Here is an 18,857-nt window from a genome sequence, read left to right on the forward strand (position 1 = left end):
ACTTAGTAATAAAAGTTTTAAATCCAATAAAATATATTATTTACAATATATATTCATTTATAAAACTATTGTAATATAATTTATGTAAATTTAATGAACAAATTATTAGTTAATATTTTTAATCTAAATTAAAATATTAAATGCTTGCAAAATACAAAAAAACTTCATTAAACACATTGCGAATTGCAGACATACCACACACTGCATACTACAGTGTGTATCTACAGACATACCACAGTGTATAAACTAAATACAACATGGAAAGACAATACAGCTTTTGAACACTCAATAAATTACAAATTTAATAAATTTTAACACTAAGATTAAATGCAGTAGTGTCGCAATGATAGAGAGCACCTTTCATAAGCAAGAAGCTCTGAGTTTGATCCCACCACGTTCATGGTAGAACCGTGCTTAACTTATTTTTTCAAGTAGCTTGTTAAAGAAAAAAAAAAGGGAGCATGAAAACAATGGAAACAACAAACAAAAGGGAGTGTGAAAACAAAATACAGTGTGTAGACAAAGAATATGTAAATGCAATACAGTGTGAAAAAAAATAAAAAAAATAAAATCATAATATAGCATGTAAACACAACACATCATGTAAACACATTACAGAGTGTAAAAATAGTACTCTCTACTATGCCTATCAATCACTTATGTACAATATATATATTAAAAATTACAATGATTAGGCAAAATAACCTAAGAAATAACAAAAATTATAAAAAAATATTTTAAACCTTTTCAATAAACTTTCATTGTTAAATTGTAAAATATCAAATATAACGTAACATACTGTTGCTTCTGCAAATTTTGACTTCTAAGACATGTCAAAAAAAAACTAATTATAATAAATAAAACTGTAAAAGTTTGCATAGATCATAATAAATTATAACTACTGAGTTAAATTGCAAAAAAGATCAAAAATGAATGAACCTTATGAATGCTCAATGTTCCAAACGGTAATGGTTTATTGGTGTTTGTGTCCATAAGAAGAACCTAAAATCAACATTGAATCTCAAGCTATTATTTAATGACACTTTTTTTGAAAATAAAAAGATTTTTTCTACTTTCCTCTATACTTTTCTGTAATTAAAACAATAAGTAATAAATTAAATAATTAAACAATTAGTAACTGTTTAAACAACTATACCTCCCCATCCAAAATAAGTGTGTCACCACCAGGACATGCTTGCGGCAAATAATGAGTGATGTCTGCAATCTAACAATTAAAATAACAATATTTTTAATGGAGATAATAATAACAAACATTTTTGTATTTCAAAAGTTTATTATTAATTTCTAGTCATCACTTTTTTTTTTGTTTTCTTTTGTTTTCTTTTTTCTTTGTGATCCTTTAAATTTCAAATCATTTTAAAAACCATAAACACTCTGAAAATTTACTAACTGTTGTAACATTTTTGATTATTTGAAAAAAAAAATTTAAAAGTAACATATCACACATATCTAATAGTTGATATCAAAATTTTTAATTATCTTATTTTATAAATTTTTTTTTTCTTTTAACTTTTAAATATCAAAAACAAATATAATACATAATTTTCTTTCTAACCTTTAAAAATGGTTTTCAATAAAAAAAAAAAAAAAACTATTTCTGAAGTTCAGTTATTTGTATAAAAAAGTTTATAGCAAATAATCAATAATTACTTCGAACATAACTATATTCATACATAACTATATTCATACATAACTATATTATGAAGTAAACTTCTAGAAAAAACAATATATAAATATACCAAATATTTTTGAGAAATAATTTTATAAAACTATTTCCCAAAAAAATCTAAATTTTTAAAAATCTTTACTTGATAGTCTGGCCCAGATGATAGCGTGTGTTATATAACTTACTGGCTAAGATAATAAATATTTGATCTTTTGACATTTTTGCTTGTACTACCTTGGTAGTGGCTATGCAACTCTGTTTGCTATCTCCTTATATTAGATCTGTTTGCTATCTCCTTATATAGAACTGTTTGTTATCTCCTTATATAGAACTGTTTGTTATCTCCTTATATAGAACTGTTTGTTATCTCCTTATATAGAACTGTTTGTTATCTCCTTATATAGAACTGTTTGTTATCTCCTTATATAGAACTGTTTGTTATCTCCTTATATAGAACTGTTTGTTATCTCCTTATATAGAACTGTTTGTTATCTCCTTATATAGAACTGTTTGTTATCTCCTTATATAGAACTGTTTGTTATCTCCTTATATAGAACTGTTTGTTATCTCCTTATATAGAACTGTTTGTTATCTCCTTATATTAGATCTTATATTAAACTACAGCTCTAAAACGCAGTTTATTTGTTCTGAGTCTGTCTAGTAGTATAGTTTCCTTATCTATGTGATTGCTTTCTCTCTGAAGAAATCTAAAATAACAATCTTTTTGGTAGCTTTTATTTATAGTAAATAAATTATTTATGGTCTTCATTCTTTACATATATTTATGGTCTTCATATATTTTCAATTATTTATGGTCTTCATTTTTTTACAAATATTTGTGGTCTTCAAAGTAACTCAACTTTTAATTTTTTCATCATTTGAACCTTTTTTATAGTACTTTCTTTTTGTGAGATTTAAACTCAACTGTTTCATCTTCGGACCTTAGTGTTGATAGCTATTATCCTTTAACTAACAAAGATTCTAAGGGTCACAAGCTTGGTCTAGGCATACACATACATATTTATCTATTAATTGTGAAAACAGATTTGAGTCCACTGACTTGTCTTTCATATGCTTATTTATTTATTTTTTTGTTCTTTATTAATCTCTTTTTTTCCCCAAGACTGCACTCTTTTTGATGTTATTTATGATAAAATTTTTCTTCATTTAAATTCTTTTTCAGCTTCGAACAACTGTAACAGTCTTACAATAGTATTCTCCATAACTTACTTCAAAACTATAAATTATTTAACAAGCGCTTAACTTAAAACTCTGGAGATCACTCTCATCCCACTAATTATTGTCCAACTAGTCCAGTTTTTTATAATTTTTAGCCTTTGAGTCTGTAAAAGACCTTTGAGTCTGTAACTGATTGAGTCTCTTAATATTACATCTTTAGTCTTGCAACATACTGTCCAATAAATAATACTGATTTCATTCCTTGCTTTCTACTGCTGATTTGTTAACCGTAATAACAGAAATGTTTCATCATGCATTAGGTGTGAGGCAAAACTTTTTGCTTTTGACATATGAAAGACTGGCACTGGCATCTTTAAAGACTGGCATGATTATATTCTCCATAAGCTCTTTTTATTTGGTTTATCTTTTCATTTGGTTTAAATTTTTTTAAACTATTAAATTGTTCTTTTCTAATCACAGTATTAAAATTGTCCTAAACAGACAAACAACAAACAACAATCTTCTTCAAATGTTATTTTAAAAGTTGGGACAATCAAGAAACATATTCTAAAAACTTGTATTTATTAACATTATAAGAAACACTGATAAGCATTTTAGTTAACATTTATAATGCCTAATCAAGACTGTCAAAGTTTTGCACTAAAAAATATAAAAACAGTCATTCTTCTATAAGTTTATAAAATAAAAAGAATTTCGGTATTTTGAAAAAAACTAGTGCCCTTTGAAGATTATTATGTATTAAGATATTATTATTTTAAAATATTTATGCAGGATATTAACAACTTCAGATAAAAAAATTTTTTCCTACTATCAATGTTTTTTCTGTTTAAAAATTATTTTTAATATTAAGTAAACAAAATATTACACGAAATGATTAGTTAAATTTTTATATAGTTTGAAATCTATTAATTGTCTAATCAATATTGGAAGTTTATTGTATAATGAAGCACCAATGAGTTCTTTGCAAAAGCTAAATTCACACAAGGTGTTCTTAAAGATACTTGGTTGTTTCAAGTGTATTTAATATGCTGTAGTAATTTAAAGTAATTCTGGAAACTATAGCAAACGCCACCATCCCATCATTTTATAACAAGTAAATATTTACTTGTTAGAAAATGCTTTTTCTGAGCACAAAGAATTAAATTGAGTAAAAGAAATGGATATTGAGTGTGTTAAGTTTGAATAGAATGGAATGATGTATGTTAACAGAGAGAACTTTCTTATTATTCTCATTGATTTTAAGGAATGATACCAATATATTTTATTTGAAATAAAATCTTTTAAAATATTAATTTTTATTCGCTAATTAAAACCTCAGTTTATTACGAAGCTGAACAAAACCCTTTCTTTATTAATCGTGTTGTTTATTACTTTAATCAACTCGTAAATGTTGACAGATTTTAAAAATCTTTTAAAAATTAATGATGGAAAACCATGCTCTCAGTCAAACTTTTTTTGTTTCAAAATAAAAATCCAAAAATTATCAAAATATTTTTTTATAAATTAAAAAAATATTTAAATACCCTTTGTATTTTAATTTTTTTTTTTTCTCTCAAAAAAAAGACATACCTTGTGAGGTTGTACCGACTTGAGACTTCGACTATAGTATTCAAACTTGTTTCCATTTTTATGTACCTGTGAAATGAATTGAAGCAAATATTTCATTTATTTGTTTGATCTTCAATCTAATATAACTGATTTTACATTTTCTACTTTGTATACTTTTAAATTCATATATTAAAAATATGTGAAGTTCTAGAGATTTTTTGGATTCATTGAAGTTGATTTGACTCTTGAGAGTCCAAAGATTCTTATTGGTAAAAAGTGAAAGACTGTAATGTTTTAACCCTTAACTATGTATAAACATTGTGCATTACTAGCTATCTGGACCCATAAAATACGGGTCTTGGTAAGTCTATTCCACATCAACCATTTCTATACTTATTCCTTACTTCAATATTTTTTACTAAGCAGTAGAAAAATAATTGTATACACACACACACACACACACACACACACACACACACACACACACACACACACACACACACACATATATATATATATGAAAGTTATAAACACTTTGAAGCTGTTGCACAAACTGCTATTTATCAACGGATATTAGTACTTGTCTAAATAATATTTAGAATACACGCTTAAAATGTGTTAATTAATTACAATCAGTATAAAAAATTTAAAAACCATTTCAATAAACTTAAAAATAAATTTAAAAAGCAGAAACAATTTTGAAAATAGGTGGAATAATACCATGACTTACCATGATCGTTATAATATGGGTAAGTCCACACCACCCATTTCTGTACTTACTCTTTGTACAATTGTTTTATATCAATAATTTTTAGTAAGTGGTAAAAAATAAAAAACGTTAAAATCTTTGTTTTGAGTTAACAATTAATGTTCAATACTTTATAGCTCTTTGTTGTAAAACCGTAAACTTTTATAAAAAAAAAAGGGGGGGACTTAATTGTTTTTTTATTATTAATACTAATTGTTATTGTTTTACTTTACTAAGTTTCTTAAATGTGACCCTCACACTGTTAATTAATTTTGAAAAAAATTTAAAATTTTTCAAAATTAATTAATGGGGTAAGGGTCACATTTAAGAGACAACTTTTTCCCTAAACGAAAGAAAGTTATCTCTTAAATGTATGTTAAAAGCACAGACTTAACACATGGAATTGACGGTCAATTGTTTTTTTTTGGACAACTATTTTTTCTTTCGTTTAAATTATCATTTTAGCAATAGTTCTTCATGACTGAATTTTATATATACAAAAATAACAAATAATGCTTGCTAAATCAAACAAGGGGGTAAGGGCTGGGTAGATATCTTTTCTTTCGCTATTCTTCGTTTTATTCTTCTTTTAAAAAAAAAGCTGTATGCTGTAAGGGTAAGCGAAAAGAAACCAAAATGAAGGAACTATGCAACCAGGTTTTGAAACATTTTAAAAACTTTACCTGAACACGTTCACCATCATACTTGATTTCAGAGTACATTCCATTAGGACATTTTTTGATTGCTTGTTCAATAGATTTGCAAGCATCAGCAAGCATAGGTTTGATTGGTGTCATTACACTTGTCTCAATACTTAGCAAGTTTTTAGTGCCAGATGAAAGTTTTTCTTCACTATTCAGCTGTGTCCACTTTTCAATAACACTTTTCAAATCACTTGAAGCTTGAAATAATGCATAAGCACTTGAGTCAAGTGCGTCAAAACTAAAATGTATTAAATAAAAATAAATAACAAACTGGTTAAATACCCCATTATAATATATGATATCAATTAAAAAAATAATAAACTTTAACAAAATACAAGTGTTTTGGGCCAGTATTCATTCGCAAATCATGTTTAATTAGTTTGATAATGAAGCATAAATTTTCAGCTGTGCATCTAAAGAAAAACAAGTGCTTCTAAAAACAAGAATTAAAAATAGTTTATTTTTTTTCATTATCTTGAATTAAAAAAATTCAATACTTGAGTTTTTACAATTCAAGATAATGAAAATAAAGATTAGTAACCGGGGCCCCAGCATTGGCTAAATATGGTACTTTTCACAAACCTAGTCCCAGCTAAATTATAAGATTTGGGAAGGGTTGATAGCCTGGGCTAAGAAAAAATTTATAATATTATAATTTTATAAATATACATATTGTAAATTTATGCATATATTTACTATTTATTAAATACTGGCATATAATACAGATATAAACATATATGCTTGCATTTATTTATATACTACTATACAAAACCCTTACATATTTATACAAACTGAGAGCTGCTGAAATTGGAATCTAAGGAATAAATATTTTTTAATCAATGGTTTAACAAGGAAATATTTTTGATTTGATTAATACTAACAGACAACCCTACAATACTTTTAACCATAATTTGACTTAAATGATTGCATTTTTATTGGAAATAAAAAATTGGTTTTTTTTAAGGCACAATTTCAAGGAGCAGTAAAATCAAGAGAAATCAATTAAAAATTATTTTTATCTTTACAGTGAAAATTTAATCAACTCATTCAAAACTTATCGGGTGGACACGGAAAAATCTGGTCAACTTTAAATTGAGATTTCTCTAAAACCTTAAATGCTTTTTATTTTAATTTTTATATTAAATGTATTTACATCAATTAGGGTTTCAACTTAATTTTAAGGGGTTTGATTGGCTGTTTGGCAAGAAATCAAATTTTATAGTGGGTTGATGCCATCATTTCATAGATTTTTTCTTTTTTCACCTAAATGGTAGCATTAATTTACTTTTTTTGGAAATCCTTTTTATTTTTTGTTACTCCACTTGCCTTACGAAGAACTCCTTTAACTATTGCCCAAAAATATTCAACTTTGCGCTACTTAGGATGATTTGGAGGACTTGCATCTTTAAGAACAATTTTTTCATTATTACCTTTGCTCCACTGTAAAACTTTTTTAAAATAGTGAGAAGCAGTATAATCTGGCCAAATGAGACATTGGTATTTGTGTTTTTTCATATATGGCAAGTCTTTTTTAGAGGCATTCTTTGATGTAGAGGCAGTCAGACTGCATACTACAGCTACAAATTGCTTGCCACACAAGGAACTTGTATGTAAATTTTTCTTGTCAAATATATTTAAATTGATCATCGACAGGTTTAACTTTGTTCTTATAGTAAAATTGTTGACCAGGAAGTTGTGAAAAATCAGCCTTGCAATATGTTTCCTGGTCTTCATTTATGCACACACTTTTATCTGCCATTATTTTAACCAACTTTTTTACGCATCAAATTCTTTTAATTTCACCATTTAAGCTTCTCTAAGGTGTAATTTTCTTATAAAATGCATTAATTTCAGCATTTTTAAGTATTTTTTTGATACAAGAATGCAAATTTTTGAATTTTCTTGCTAAATTTCGCTGTGACTAGATCAGATTTCTTACTATTGAACAGAGAATCTGTTCAATAGTAAGAAATTTTTTCCTTTCTTTCTTCTACACAGTGTTTCTCCATCAGTAGGTTCATCAGGAAGAATTCTTCCTGATGAACCTACTGATGGAGAAACACTGTATATAATTATATAATAAAAATCTTACTATGTATATAATTAAAATCTTACTATGCCAATTTGTAAAAAACATTATTTTTCTACTTTTTAGTAAAAACAATCTATCATTTATTTTGCAAAAATATTTAAAAAACAACTTTTTTTTGATAAAAAAAAATGAATTTGACAATATTTAAGCAGCTGTTTTAAAATCAAATTAAATTTGAGATAAAAGACACTACACTCTCTACTTTGGTTAATTTGATTGTACCTTTTGCAAATTTTTGTAAGTACTTTAATTTGTGCCTCTTCCTTTGTAACATTCGACAATTCTTCTAAATATCCATCAACCTAAAACAAAAACTATAATAATTGCCATGAATCCAAAAGCACTTGTGCATAAAACAACAATCCTTAAGCACTTGTGCATGAAACAACAATCCTTAAGCACATGTGCATAAAACAACAATCCTTAAGCACATGTGCATAAAACAACAATCCTTAAGCACTTGTGCATAAAACAACAATCCTTAAGCACTTGTGCATAAAATTTATGAACCAACAGAAACAGCAAATAGTTTAAAGCATCCTATTACAATATTAAAATGTTTGGTAGTTTATATTTATATATATAAACTTATATTATAAACATATATATAAATATATATTATTATATATATATATATTATTCACATATATTATTCTTATATATTAATCATATATATTATATATACTAATCATATATATTAAACATATGTTTTAAACTTTATATACTTACATAAATCTTTTGAAAAATTTATAAATATAAACCTCTTGAAGTGATAATATGCTTTTCTTCAATGGGATTACAGTGCTACAACTTTTATTAAAAAACTCTTGTATCGTGTTAGATACCACACCCTGCAAGAAAAAAAACAACTGTATATATATATATATATAAAATTTAATTTAAAGGTAGCAACAAGTTTATAAAATATTTTAATTTAATATCTTATACTAAATTTGAATTCATCCACAGGTTATATATCTCAAAAGTTATAAATACATAAAATCCAAAACCCTTTTAAATTGGGTAGGAAGGAAAATTCACAGTCATAACTTGCAAAAGCTAAAAGATTATCAAATGAAATTTAAAAGTCAATTAAATTAAGTATAAGAATAAAAGTAAAACTTAAAACATTTTATGAACTCATTACCTCACATGTGGGGCAGGGGGGCTGCAAACTTTTGAGGTATTTTTGTGCTCCAATCATCACAAATTTTTACAAAACATTAGATACATAATATATGAATTTTTGCAAACATATATATATATATATATATATATATATATATATATATATACATATATATACATATATAGATATATATATATATATATATATATATATATATATATATATACACATATACACACACACACACACACATATATATATATATATATATATATATATATATATACACATACACACACACACACACACACACATATATATATATATATATATATATACACACACACACACACACACATATATATATATATATATATATATATATATATATATATATATATATATATATATATATATATATATATATATATATATATATAATGAAGAAAAACAACAATTTATGGGACTTGAAGAAAAACAACAATTTATGGGATTATGAAGACATAAGAGACAAGAATTTGTTAATTACTATCATTATCAACAAGGTTATATTTAGTTAATTTTTGTTTGATTTAATTGATGAATGCTGTTTGGGATGAAACTTGATATATCCTACGAAGAGAAATATATGGAGTTCATGCTTCACATAAACTATTTGTTCATGATGTATTGGCAAAGAGTAAGCTTCAGGTAGCTTATATATAGCATAGCTTCTGGTATGTATATATAAAATTAATAAGTTCATAAAACAAAAAATATATTTTTATGGCAAATGTAATGTTATAATATGTATATTAATTGCCACAAATAAAAAATTTACCTGCCCTTCAAGATGTAACTTCATTTCTTCAAGATCAGCTTCAAATATCTAAAATTTACAGTATTTAATGTCATTTTAAAAAGAAACATGTATTTTTAGTTTGTTAAACTCCTAAAATAATATATGCTCAGATAATGTTTTAGTAAGCAAATTTTTTTTTAAAGTTTAACTTCCTGGTTCCATACTTGTGTAGCTTGGACTGTTTTCCATGAGGTTTTCTTTTTACATGAAATTATATAAGGGTCGATAACAAAAAAGAGTTTGAAGAAGAATTGATAATATAGAATAAAAAATAAAATGAAACATGCATCAAATGTTTTGTGCCTATTTTTAAAACAAACTTTAATTAAAAAATTAAGCAAAGGAACCAAGACATTATCAACACCATAAACTCAAAAGCCAATAAGATTATAAGTCCACAATACATACATATATATTTTTTTTTTGTTATTCACCTCCTCAAGGCCGAGAAGGCCACTACAGATGAGGAGGCTACTTAATAGTGGTTATAACCCTCTCTCAACTCTATAACTCCAAAACATGAACCTCGACGAACAAGGCCGCTGCACGGAGAAACAAGTTGAGCGCGGTACTACCAGGGACGTAGTGGGGATCGAACTCGGAACCTCTCGCTTATGAAGCGAGCGCTTTACCACTACACCACTACCGCATTATATATATATATATATATATATATATATATATATATATATATATATATATATATATATATATATATATATATATATATATATAACTACATGATTTTCACAACTTTAAGTTTCATGCTGTTGCAATCATCAAGTGAAATACAAATATAGTTCTTTCTTTAAAATATTATATACAATTGAAACAAGTTACGTAAAACTATACAAAAAAAACTTATACGAAAAAAACTATTGTTACAATCGCATGTATCTAATCTTCAGGTTTGTGGTTGCTTAATAGAAATTTATTTTCGTGACAACATTTGGAAATTAACTCTGTTTTTTTATTAAGTAGCTCTTCAGCATTTTTATAAAGTAAAATTATTAGTTTTTTATATAAACAAAGTAAATATTTTTTTGTTGTATTGTTGTAAGCAGAGGCTTTTTTAGGACAGACCAAATTAATTCTGGTGTTTCCTTCAGTTTTTACCTAGTTTCTCATATATATTTTGAGAGAGTGGTTGCACTTGAAAGTTTTTTATTTGTAATTGATTGCTTATGGTTTGCATATCTTGTTTTCAACACGCCCTCTGATAAACCAATGTATGCTTTGCTGGGCATGTTTGGGGAAGATGTTATACATTTGTATATTATGTTTGTCTCTTTACAATATTTATTCAGCGGGCAGATTTTTGTATTAATACTATTATAAAGATTACACAAAAGAATCTTTATATACACAGAATAAAAAAGTAAAAAAATTATAATTAGCGAAAAAAATAACAAAGTAAATAAACAGTTAAATTTGTAAAAACAAAATTTAAATTTTACAAAGATATTCAAGCACACAAGAATTGTTAGAAGTTTACCAATTATGAAGTAACATAATAACTTATTAAGGGGTCATCTATAAATGATGTCAGTAAATATAGGGGGGGAGGGAGTGCTGGAAAGTTTGACACTAATTGACAATGGAGAGGGGGGTGTTGAGGCCAAAATGATGTCAATTTAAATTATTTTTTTAGTTTTAATGAGCAGATTTTAACGGTATTTACATCTACTAAATGGTATAGAAATGATGTTTTGTTTGTGGGGAAATTAATATTAAATGCGGGGAATTTGATATTATATTTTATTAAATTATTTATAATATAATATTATAAATTAATATAATAAGTTTCCCAGAGACATTAAATAAATAACAACTACTAATGTAAAATAAAAATTACTATCGTTTTATTAATATATTACCATTTGACTGCGAATCAAATTATGTTAGAAATATTAATTCTTTGTATATAAAAATCACAATCGTTATTCGCTCCCTAGCGAATTATAAGCAGATTATATCGAATTAGAGCAGATTATAAAATGTGGTTCAAAGTAAACTCATAAAAGTAAACTCATAAATTTGTCATTTTTTGAAATTAATTGTCGTTATTTCAAATAGGAAACTCTAATTGAACCTGTCATTTTGAAAAGGGCACAAGTCCATTTACTAAAACTTTTCAAAATCAACAAAAATATGATTTTTATTAAAATAATGTCTGGGTTGTTAAAGAAATTAAACATTGAAGTAGATAAATAAGGAACGTATATAACTTATGTATTTTTTATTTTTTATAAAAAAAACATAAATCATACAGAAATTTTTAATTCAAACTTATAAACTAACTGTTAAAAGTTTTGGACTTATGTCCTTTTTGAAATGACAGGTTCAATTGTTCTCTAGTTGATTGTAAAACGTGATGAAATGCAAACATATAAAGTCTATTGAAAATTCGAAACGCTAATTTCTCCCTAGCAGGTTGAAGAAACTCTTTTAAAAAGCATGCGCTAACGATGAGCAAAATCATTATTCTGATTGTTATGCAAACAATACTAATAAATCAATACTAATATATGGATAAAACCGCATTACTTAACTTATTGATGGTCTCGTATGGAAATGTCCATCCCCATAAAAAAAAGGCTAATATCCAGAAAGAAGTCCATAGTATATGGAATTCATTAAAAGAAGAGAAACTGGTGCATTAGGATCTTGAATCAAGAGTAATGTATTTAATCAATTTATTTATTGAAAAGGCAATGAAGTTCAAGAGCAAGCAATTATTATTTTGGGCCAATACTCCAAAACAGTCTGCCCCCACGTATACTCTACTTGAATTTGACAAGAATTCCTCACAGTTTGTTGAGTCCACCAATGAGCGATCTGTTATTGATGATCAACAAAGTGCAATAACTTTGAGTTTGTTGACCACGAAAAATCAAAAAAATGCAAGAACAGTGGGTCAAGATCGAATCAATTCTGAGATTGCAGCTTTAAATTGTGAAGTTGCTGAACTGAAGACTAGAAAGAGAAGTGGATTCATTGCTGAAGCTGAAGAGGATGATTTGAAAAAGAAAAAGAAGAAACTAGCTCATCTATGTAAAGAACTGGCCAAAAAAAAGTATGATCAAGTTCAACAGAAGAAAACTAGAGAACTGAAAAAAGCTAGAATGGAGGAAATCAGCTTGGAGCATCCAGAAGTCAAAGAAAAAACTAAAAATCAGAAAGAAACCTGGTTGACCATCATTAGAAGTAGATCAACCTCTTCTTTTGAAGGTGATTATGGATATTGCCCTCCATGGTTTCGCCCGCTGATGAAAGGCGTTGGTCAGAGGTTCTTCGGGTAATGATAGCTTAGCTATGTTTGTTAATATTGTATTTGTTAGAATTTTACTCTTAATTAGTGCACTTATTGTACTTGCACTATTGTAAATATCCTTGAAATGTTAACAACTAATTTAAAGATTTGATTTGAATATAATTTATGAAATAAATCCTGTTTTCTGTAAAAAAGTTAATTATATCCAAATATATTTCTTTATTATTTAGAGCATTAAAAATCTCGACAAATTGACATCCGAGATGAACAAAATTGGATTTGCAATCAGCAAGAGCGCCTCAGTCCTCAGAACGAATCTCATTTAAAACATGTTGACGAACTCTTTTGCAGTTCAACTATAAAATATGTGGAAGAAGTTTGTTCTATTTTAGGGCCAGATGAAGTGTGTTTCATTAGCCAAGACAACAAGGCTAGAGTGCTAATTGGAATCACAGCAGCCAAAAAACAGGCGCCGTTGTTGATGCATTTGGAGTAGCGGGTAACTCTCTCGGACCACGACTGGATCGTGGTCCGAGAGAGTTACCCGCTACTCCAAATCTGTATACGCTGGAATTACAATCAAAAAAGATGGACTCGGAAAAATAGATGCTGTTACTTATTCTGGACCTACCTACATTGCTGTTCGATCAGGAAAACACGCATCCTCGACCACCTTCATTCATGGATTAGACTTTCAGCGGCTCTTGGATATCAAAGAATTCGACTCTATAACCAGAGATCCTCAAACTAATATGGTTAAGCCTATCGTTGTGTTTAGCGTCGATGGAGGACCCAACGAAAATCCCAGATACCAGAATTTTGCTGGACAGGCTCTGGCTGATATTTGGCCTGATCTACAAATTGATGGTTATCCAACAATTGCAGAGTATATTGATCCAGACAAATCAGAGCTAAAGTCAAGGAGCCTTTTATTACAAGATCAACGTTGGATTGCGGATCATCTTTGTACAAGTCAATATTTTACTCAAATTGTGAAATGTGAAAATCGTTCTTGTTGTCGGACTATTAGAAGCTCTTACTTTACTCTAATTAGAGCAAGATTTCTTCCGTCACCTCTCCCTGTCAACCAAACGAGAGACGGGCTCAAAGCAGTTGATGTCTCAGAAGGAGCAAAAGAATTGTTTCCATCATCCGTCTTTATGCTCATCGCATCAAACATTGAAAGTATTCTTCCTCGTACTGCCAAAGGATTTCCAATTTTGCCTATGATGTGTTTTGTCAATTCAGTCTAACCTAGCTGATAGAATCTGTAAAAAGTGCAATATCTACTTTGCCTCTCAAGCTATGTTGAAAAAGCACGCTTCTATCCATTATATATAACACGCTATAACACTTCCTCTAATCAAAAGGGTCCAACCTGTTCGTATCGCTGCCAAGCGTCAGACAGAATTTTCTGCAGTCATCGCCTTGCAGAAGAGTTCGAACACTCCTGAATGGTTAGATGAAAATGAAGTTGAAGCAACGAATTTGATTGTACCTCAAGAATACGATATCCTTTTAGAGCACGGAGAGCATTCACTACCTATTGTTTCAATCAATGATCACTTCAACAACCCATGGGAAGATTATATTCAAGATATATAATACTATTTGCTTAGTTGATTATTTAATGAGATATCAACTATTATATAATATAATTTGATGAGATCTACTATTATATAAATGTATAATTTAGTTAGAAAAAAATTCAATGGTTTTTAAGCATTTTTATTGTTTTTTAGGGGGAGTACACAAAAACTGACATCATATATAATGGGGGGGGGGGGGGGGGGGTGGCCAAAAATTTAAATAAATTTACAAAGGGGGGAGGGGAAGTCTAAAAATTGAGAAAAAACACTGACATCATTTATGGATGACCCCTAAAATGCTAGTGCCAATAAATAAAGCATTATTCCATCAAATAATCCAAAGTTTTGATCGAATTGTTTATTTTAATTTGAATCTAAATAAATATGTTCATTGAATTGTTCAAAACAAACTTGCACTTTTTACTATTCTTTTTGATTGCATTACTTCTACTTGTGTAAACTTTTCACACACTTAAAAATAGTGCAATATAAATAGTTGCTTGTTTCTGTGAAAACAAGTCTTGAATTATTAACTCTTTTATAGACAAGAAAACAATCTTAAAAATGTATTTATTATATATATATATATATATATATATATATATATATATATATATATATATATATATATATGTTAATATTCTGAGGGCTGTATATATATACATTAGGGTGGAGCGATTTTCATAGCAAAAAAAAAAGAGTTTAAAAACCAATATTACTGAGACACGAATCAATGTCTATTAATTATAAGATAAAAGTAAAAAAATATTTTTTGATTTTGATTAGATTTTGAGGGTCCTCTTTGGAATTTAAATTCTTGACAGGTCCTAATTTTTTTTGAATTTTTTTTTTTCTAAACTATATAAACCTTGGACTCAAAAAAAGCAGAAAAAAATGCTTGTTTCATAAATAATAATTTTATTAAAAAAAAATTTTTCGTGAAAAAAATACTTGCAAAAATATACCTTAAAACCCCCGTTTTGTTGAGGACGGGGGTTTTTAATGAAAAAAACAATTCTACTTTTTTAATTCTAATTTTTTAATAAAAACAAATATTATTTTCAAAATCACCATATTATTTGGCTTTTTTTAAGTATCAAGTTGATATAGTTTAGAAAAAAAAATTTAAACAATATTAGGACCCATCAAAAATTTAGAATCCAAAGAGGAACCTCAAGAACTCATCTAAACTAAAAAAAAAAGAGTAAGGTTCTTTTTTCACCAAAAGATATTGATTTGCTGCTCAGGCAAATCAAATTTCAAAAATTTTCAAAATCGCTCCACCCTAATATACATAAATATATATCAGGCTTGTGGAGCCGAGCCGGAGCCGTGGAGCCGCTGTTTTTTGGTGGAGCCGGAGCCGGAAAAATCTAGCGGCTCACGACTCTCTTGTATTTTTAATGGAATATAATGTTGTTTTTAATAGTAGACAAATAATATTCACTCATTGTTGAACGAACTTGTTGAATAAATCGTTTTAAATTATTATAATATCAATTGCTAACATTGCTTTATTAACACATTATTATTTTCTGTTTTTAGAATAGGTTTTTATTAGCTTTATTTACCCTCCCAGCTGGTTTAATTTTAAATCATACTGCATGTAACATGTAATATTGGTAACATAGTCAAGAGAAATTTTTTTTGTTTTGTTCATAACTTTGAGAAATATTACTGTTATTACTGTTAAAAAAAATTCCGACAAGCAAGTTTATTAGTTGTTATTTGTAATTGATATACTCTTTCATATGTACGCACATTTTATAAGTAATTAAAAAAAACAGCAACCAATTAAAAAAGTTGAAACTCGTAAAAAAAAAAAAACTGGCGTGAAACCTTTACGCTGTTATTATTAAAATACATGCAAACATAAATTTATATATTGCAATTTAAGTGAAGAATTAATAAATTAAAAGTTTTAATCAGAATATGTTCCGCAATATTTTGTTTAAATAACCCTCATTTCTGGTGAGTTAAGGTAACTTATTTTAAAACCTAATAAAGTAACATTAATTCAAAACTTTTTATTTAGAAGGTTCAATTAGTTTAATTACAGATTTATCTTGTTGGTCTGAATAAATCCTAATTAGGATTATATTTATCAAGTTTAATTTTTCCATTTTAGCATTTTGTTTAAAAAGTTGTTGATGTACATTTAACATGACTGATGTGACTAAAAACACCGCGGTTGTAAACGAAGATATGTTCGAGGATGAATTGAAATGCTTTTCCTTCAGTGAAAAGGAAAAAGCATATATTTGCCAGATTCTTGTTGAGGAGAATCAAACTAAAAAAATTTGTTGCGCGCAAGTTAAAATGCTAATGGATGGAAAACGAGTAAAAAAACCAACCTCAAATATGAAACGCCACATTAAGAAGAGCCACGGAATACTTCATCATAAAATTGTTCAGGAGCAAGAAAAGAAAAAAGCTGTACAAAAAAGGAATATAAATGTATCCGAAGTTACTTTGTCAAGAAATGGAGATTCTCTATCTTTTGGTGGACAAAAAAAATAAAAGATACTTGACAATTTTTTTAACAGAGTTACTATAACAGTATCGAAAGAAGATTTCAAAAAAGCTTTAAATATGTTAGTACTTCAAAATGGAGCTTCGTTTAACATTTTTAGCGGAGATGGAATAGAAATTTTGACCCAAGATTTGGCAGAAAAATGTGGCATAAAGATCAGTCGTGAAAATATGCGTCAGGAAATTCAGACTTTAGCTGAAAAAAAGTGTTCTGATTTGAGAAACAATTTGAATGGAAAACTAATTTTCCTAAAAGTTGATGGAGCATCAGTTGATCAGCAAGACGTCGGCGAAGCTTTCTTGGAGTCAATACTCAATTTTTCTCTAGCGGCAAATTATTAATTAAAACATTAGCAGTCATTGACATACATGCCAGACACAAAGCTGAAGATATTCAAAATGCACTTGAAAATGTACTTGATAAGTTTGGCATCGGAAAAGAACAAATCATTGGAATTAGTACTGACAATGGGTCTAACATGACTAAAATGGTGAATGATTTTGGCAAGACGATTGAGATAAACAAGATTATAGAAACACTACCTAGTGAAGATCATGATGAAGGCCGAGATGATATTACAGAAGAACAGATTATTGAAGATGCAAGTAGTGAAACTGAGGGTTCTGAATTCTGTGAACAGCAGCATGATGGTTACTTTGACAAAATCTCCAAAAATATGAACACTATTTATCTTCAATGTTGTGGTGCACACACCCTTCAATTTGCTGTCACCGATGCAATGAAAGGATTGGAAATCAAAGTAATACCTGAGTGTACTCGTAAAGTTGCAAAAGCTTGTTGTGCTCCAATTGCTATGGAATTTTGCAAAAATACAAAACCTTTTAAAGTAATTTTATAAATTTTTTATACAAACTAATAAATGTTTATTTGTTATATTTCAAGAATAAAATATGTTCTATAATATAGGTGGCAGTTATAGACAATGTAACTAGTTGGTCGAGTTCATTTAAAATACTTAAGCGTCTTTTAGAATTACGTGATGTTGTTGAAGAGCTGAAAGGAAAATATCCAAAAGGGAGTTTTGCAGTGCAGCCATATCAGTGGAAACAAATGAAGGAATTACAAAGTATTCTTGAAAAACCTGCTATTGCTACTCAAATCTTTCAGTTTGAGGATCTCACGCCAGGATACTTTGTCTATGTTTGGGAACTGTTTAAAGAACAGTTAATGGAGGGTGATTTTAAGAAATCTGTTTTTGCTAAAGCCATAAAACAATCTATGGAAACTAGGGGAGCAATCCTAATGAGTAATCCTTTTTTCTGTGCAGCGGTATTTGCAGACTTACACTATCAATGTCTTCTAAACGAAGAACAACAGGTATTTTTTCTCATCATTCATTTTGTGAGAACGTTTTTTAAACTTTGATTAAAAGATTTTACTTTTGATTACTTCGATTAGAAATTGAAAATATATTTATTATTTTAGAGTTTTTTAAAACAAATTTATTTTGTTATCTTTTTTAAAATTTTAGGTAGTTGCTGAAGACACTCT

At 27.8% G+C, this 18,857-nt stretch overlaps 1 protein-coding gene across 1 annotated transcript in view; it reads right to left on the reverse strand.

The window, feature by feature from the left end:
* Positions 1-18,857, reverse strand: part of LOC101236307 (DNA ligase 3) — a 61,492-nt gene that overhangs the window by 23,457 nt on the left and 19,178 nt on the right. The window contains exons 4-12 of the mRNA XM_065800387.1: positions 9,929-9,976; positions 8,741-8,830; positions 8,202-8,281; positions 6,223-6,300; positions 5,867-6,125; positions 4,457-4,522; positions 1,157-1,225; positions 940-1,002; positions 744-823 (exon numbers count right to left, since the gene is read on the reverse strand). Coding sequence (XP_065656459.1) covers positions 744-823; positions 940-1,002; positions 1,157-1,225; positions 4,457-4,522; positions 5,867-6,125; positions 6,223-6,300; positions 8,202-8,281; positions 8,741-8,830; positions 9,929-9,976 — 833 coding nt within the window. The remainder of the gene's footprint in view (positions 1-743; positions 824-939; positions 1,003-1,156; positions 1,226-4,456; positions 4,523-5,866; positions 6,126-6,222; positions 6,301-8,201; positions 8,282-8,740; positions 8,831-9,928; positions 9,977-18,857) is intronic.

The sequence above is a fragment of the Hydra vulgaris genome, chromosome 06, assembly GCF_038396675.1.
Source record: "Hydra vulgaris chromosome 06, alternate assembly HydraT2T_AEP".
Taxonomy (NCBI): domain Eukaryota; kingdom Metazoa; phylum Cnidaria; class Hydrozoa; order Anthoathecata; family Hydridae; genus Hydra; species Hydra vulgaris.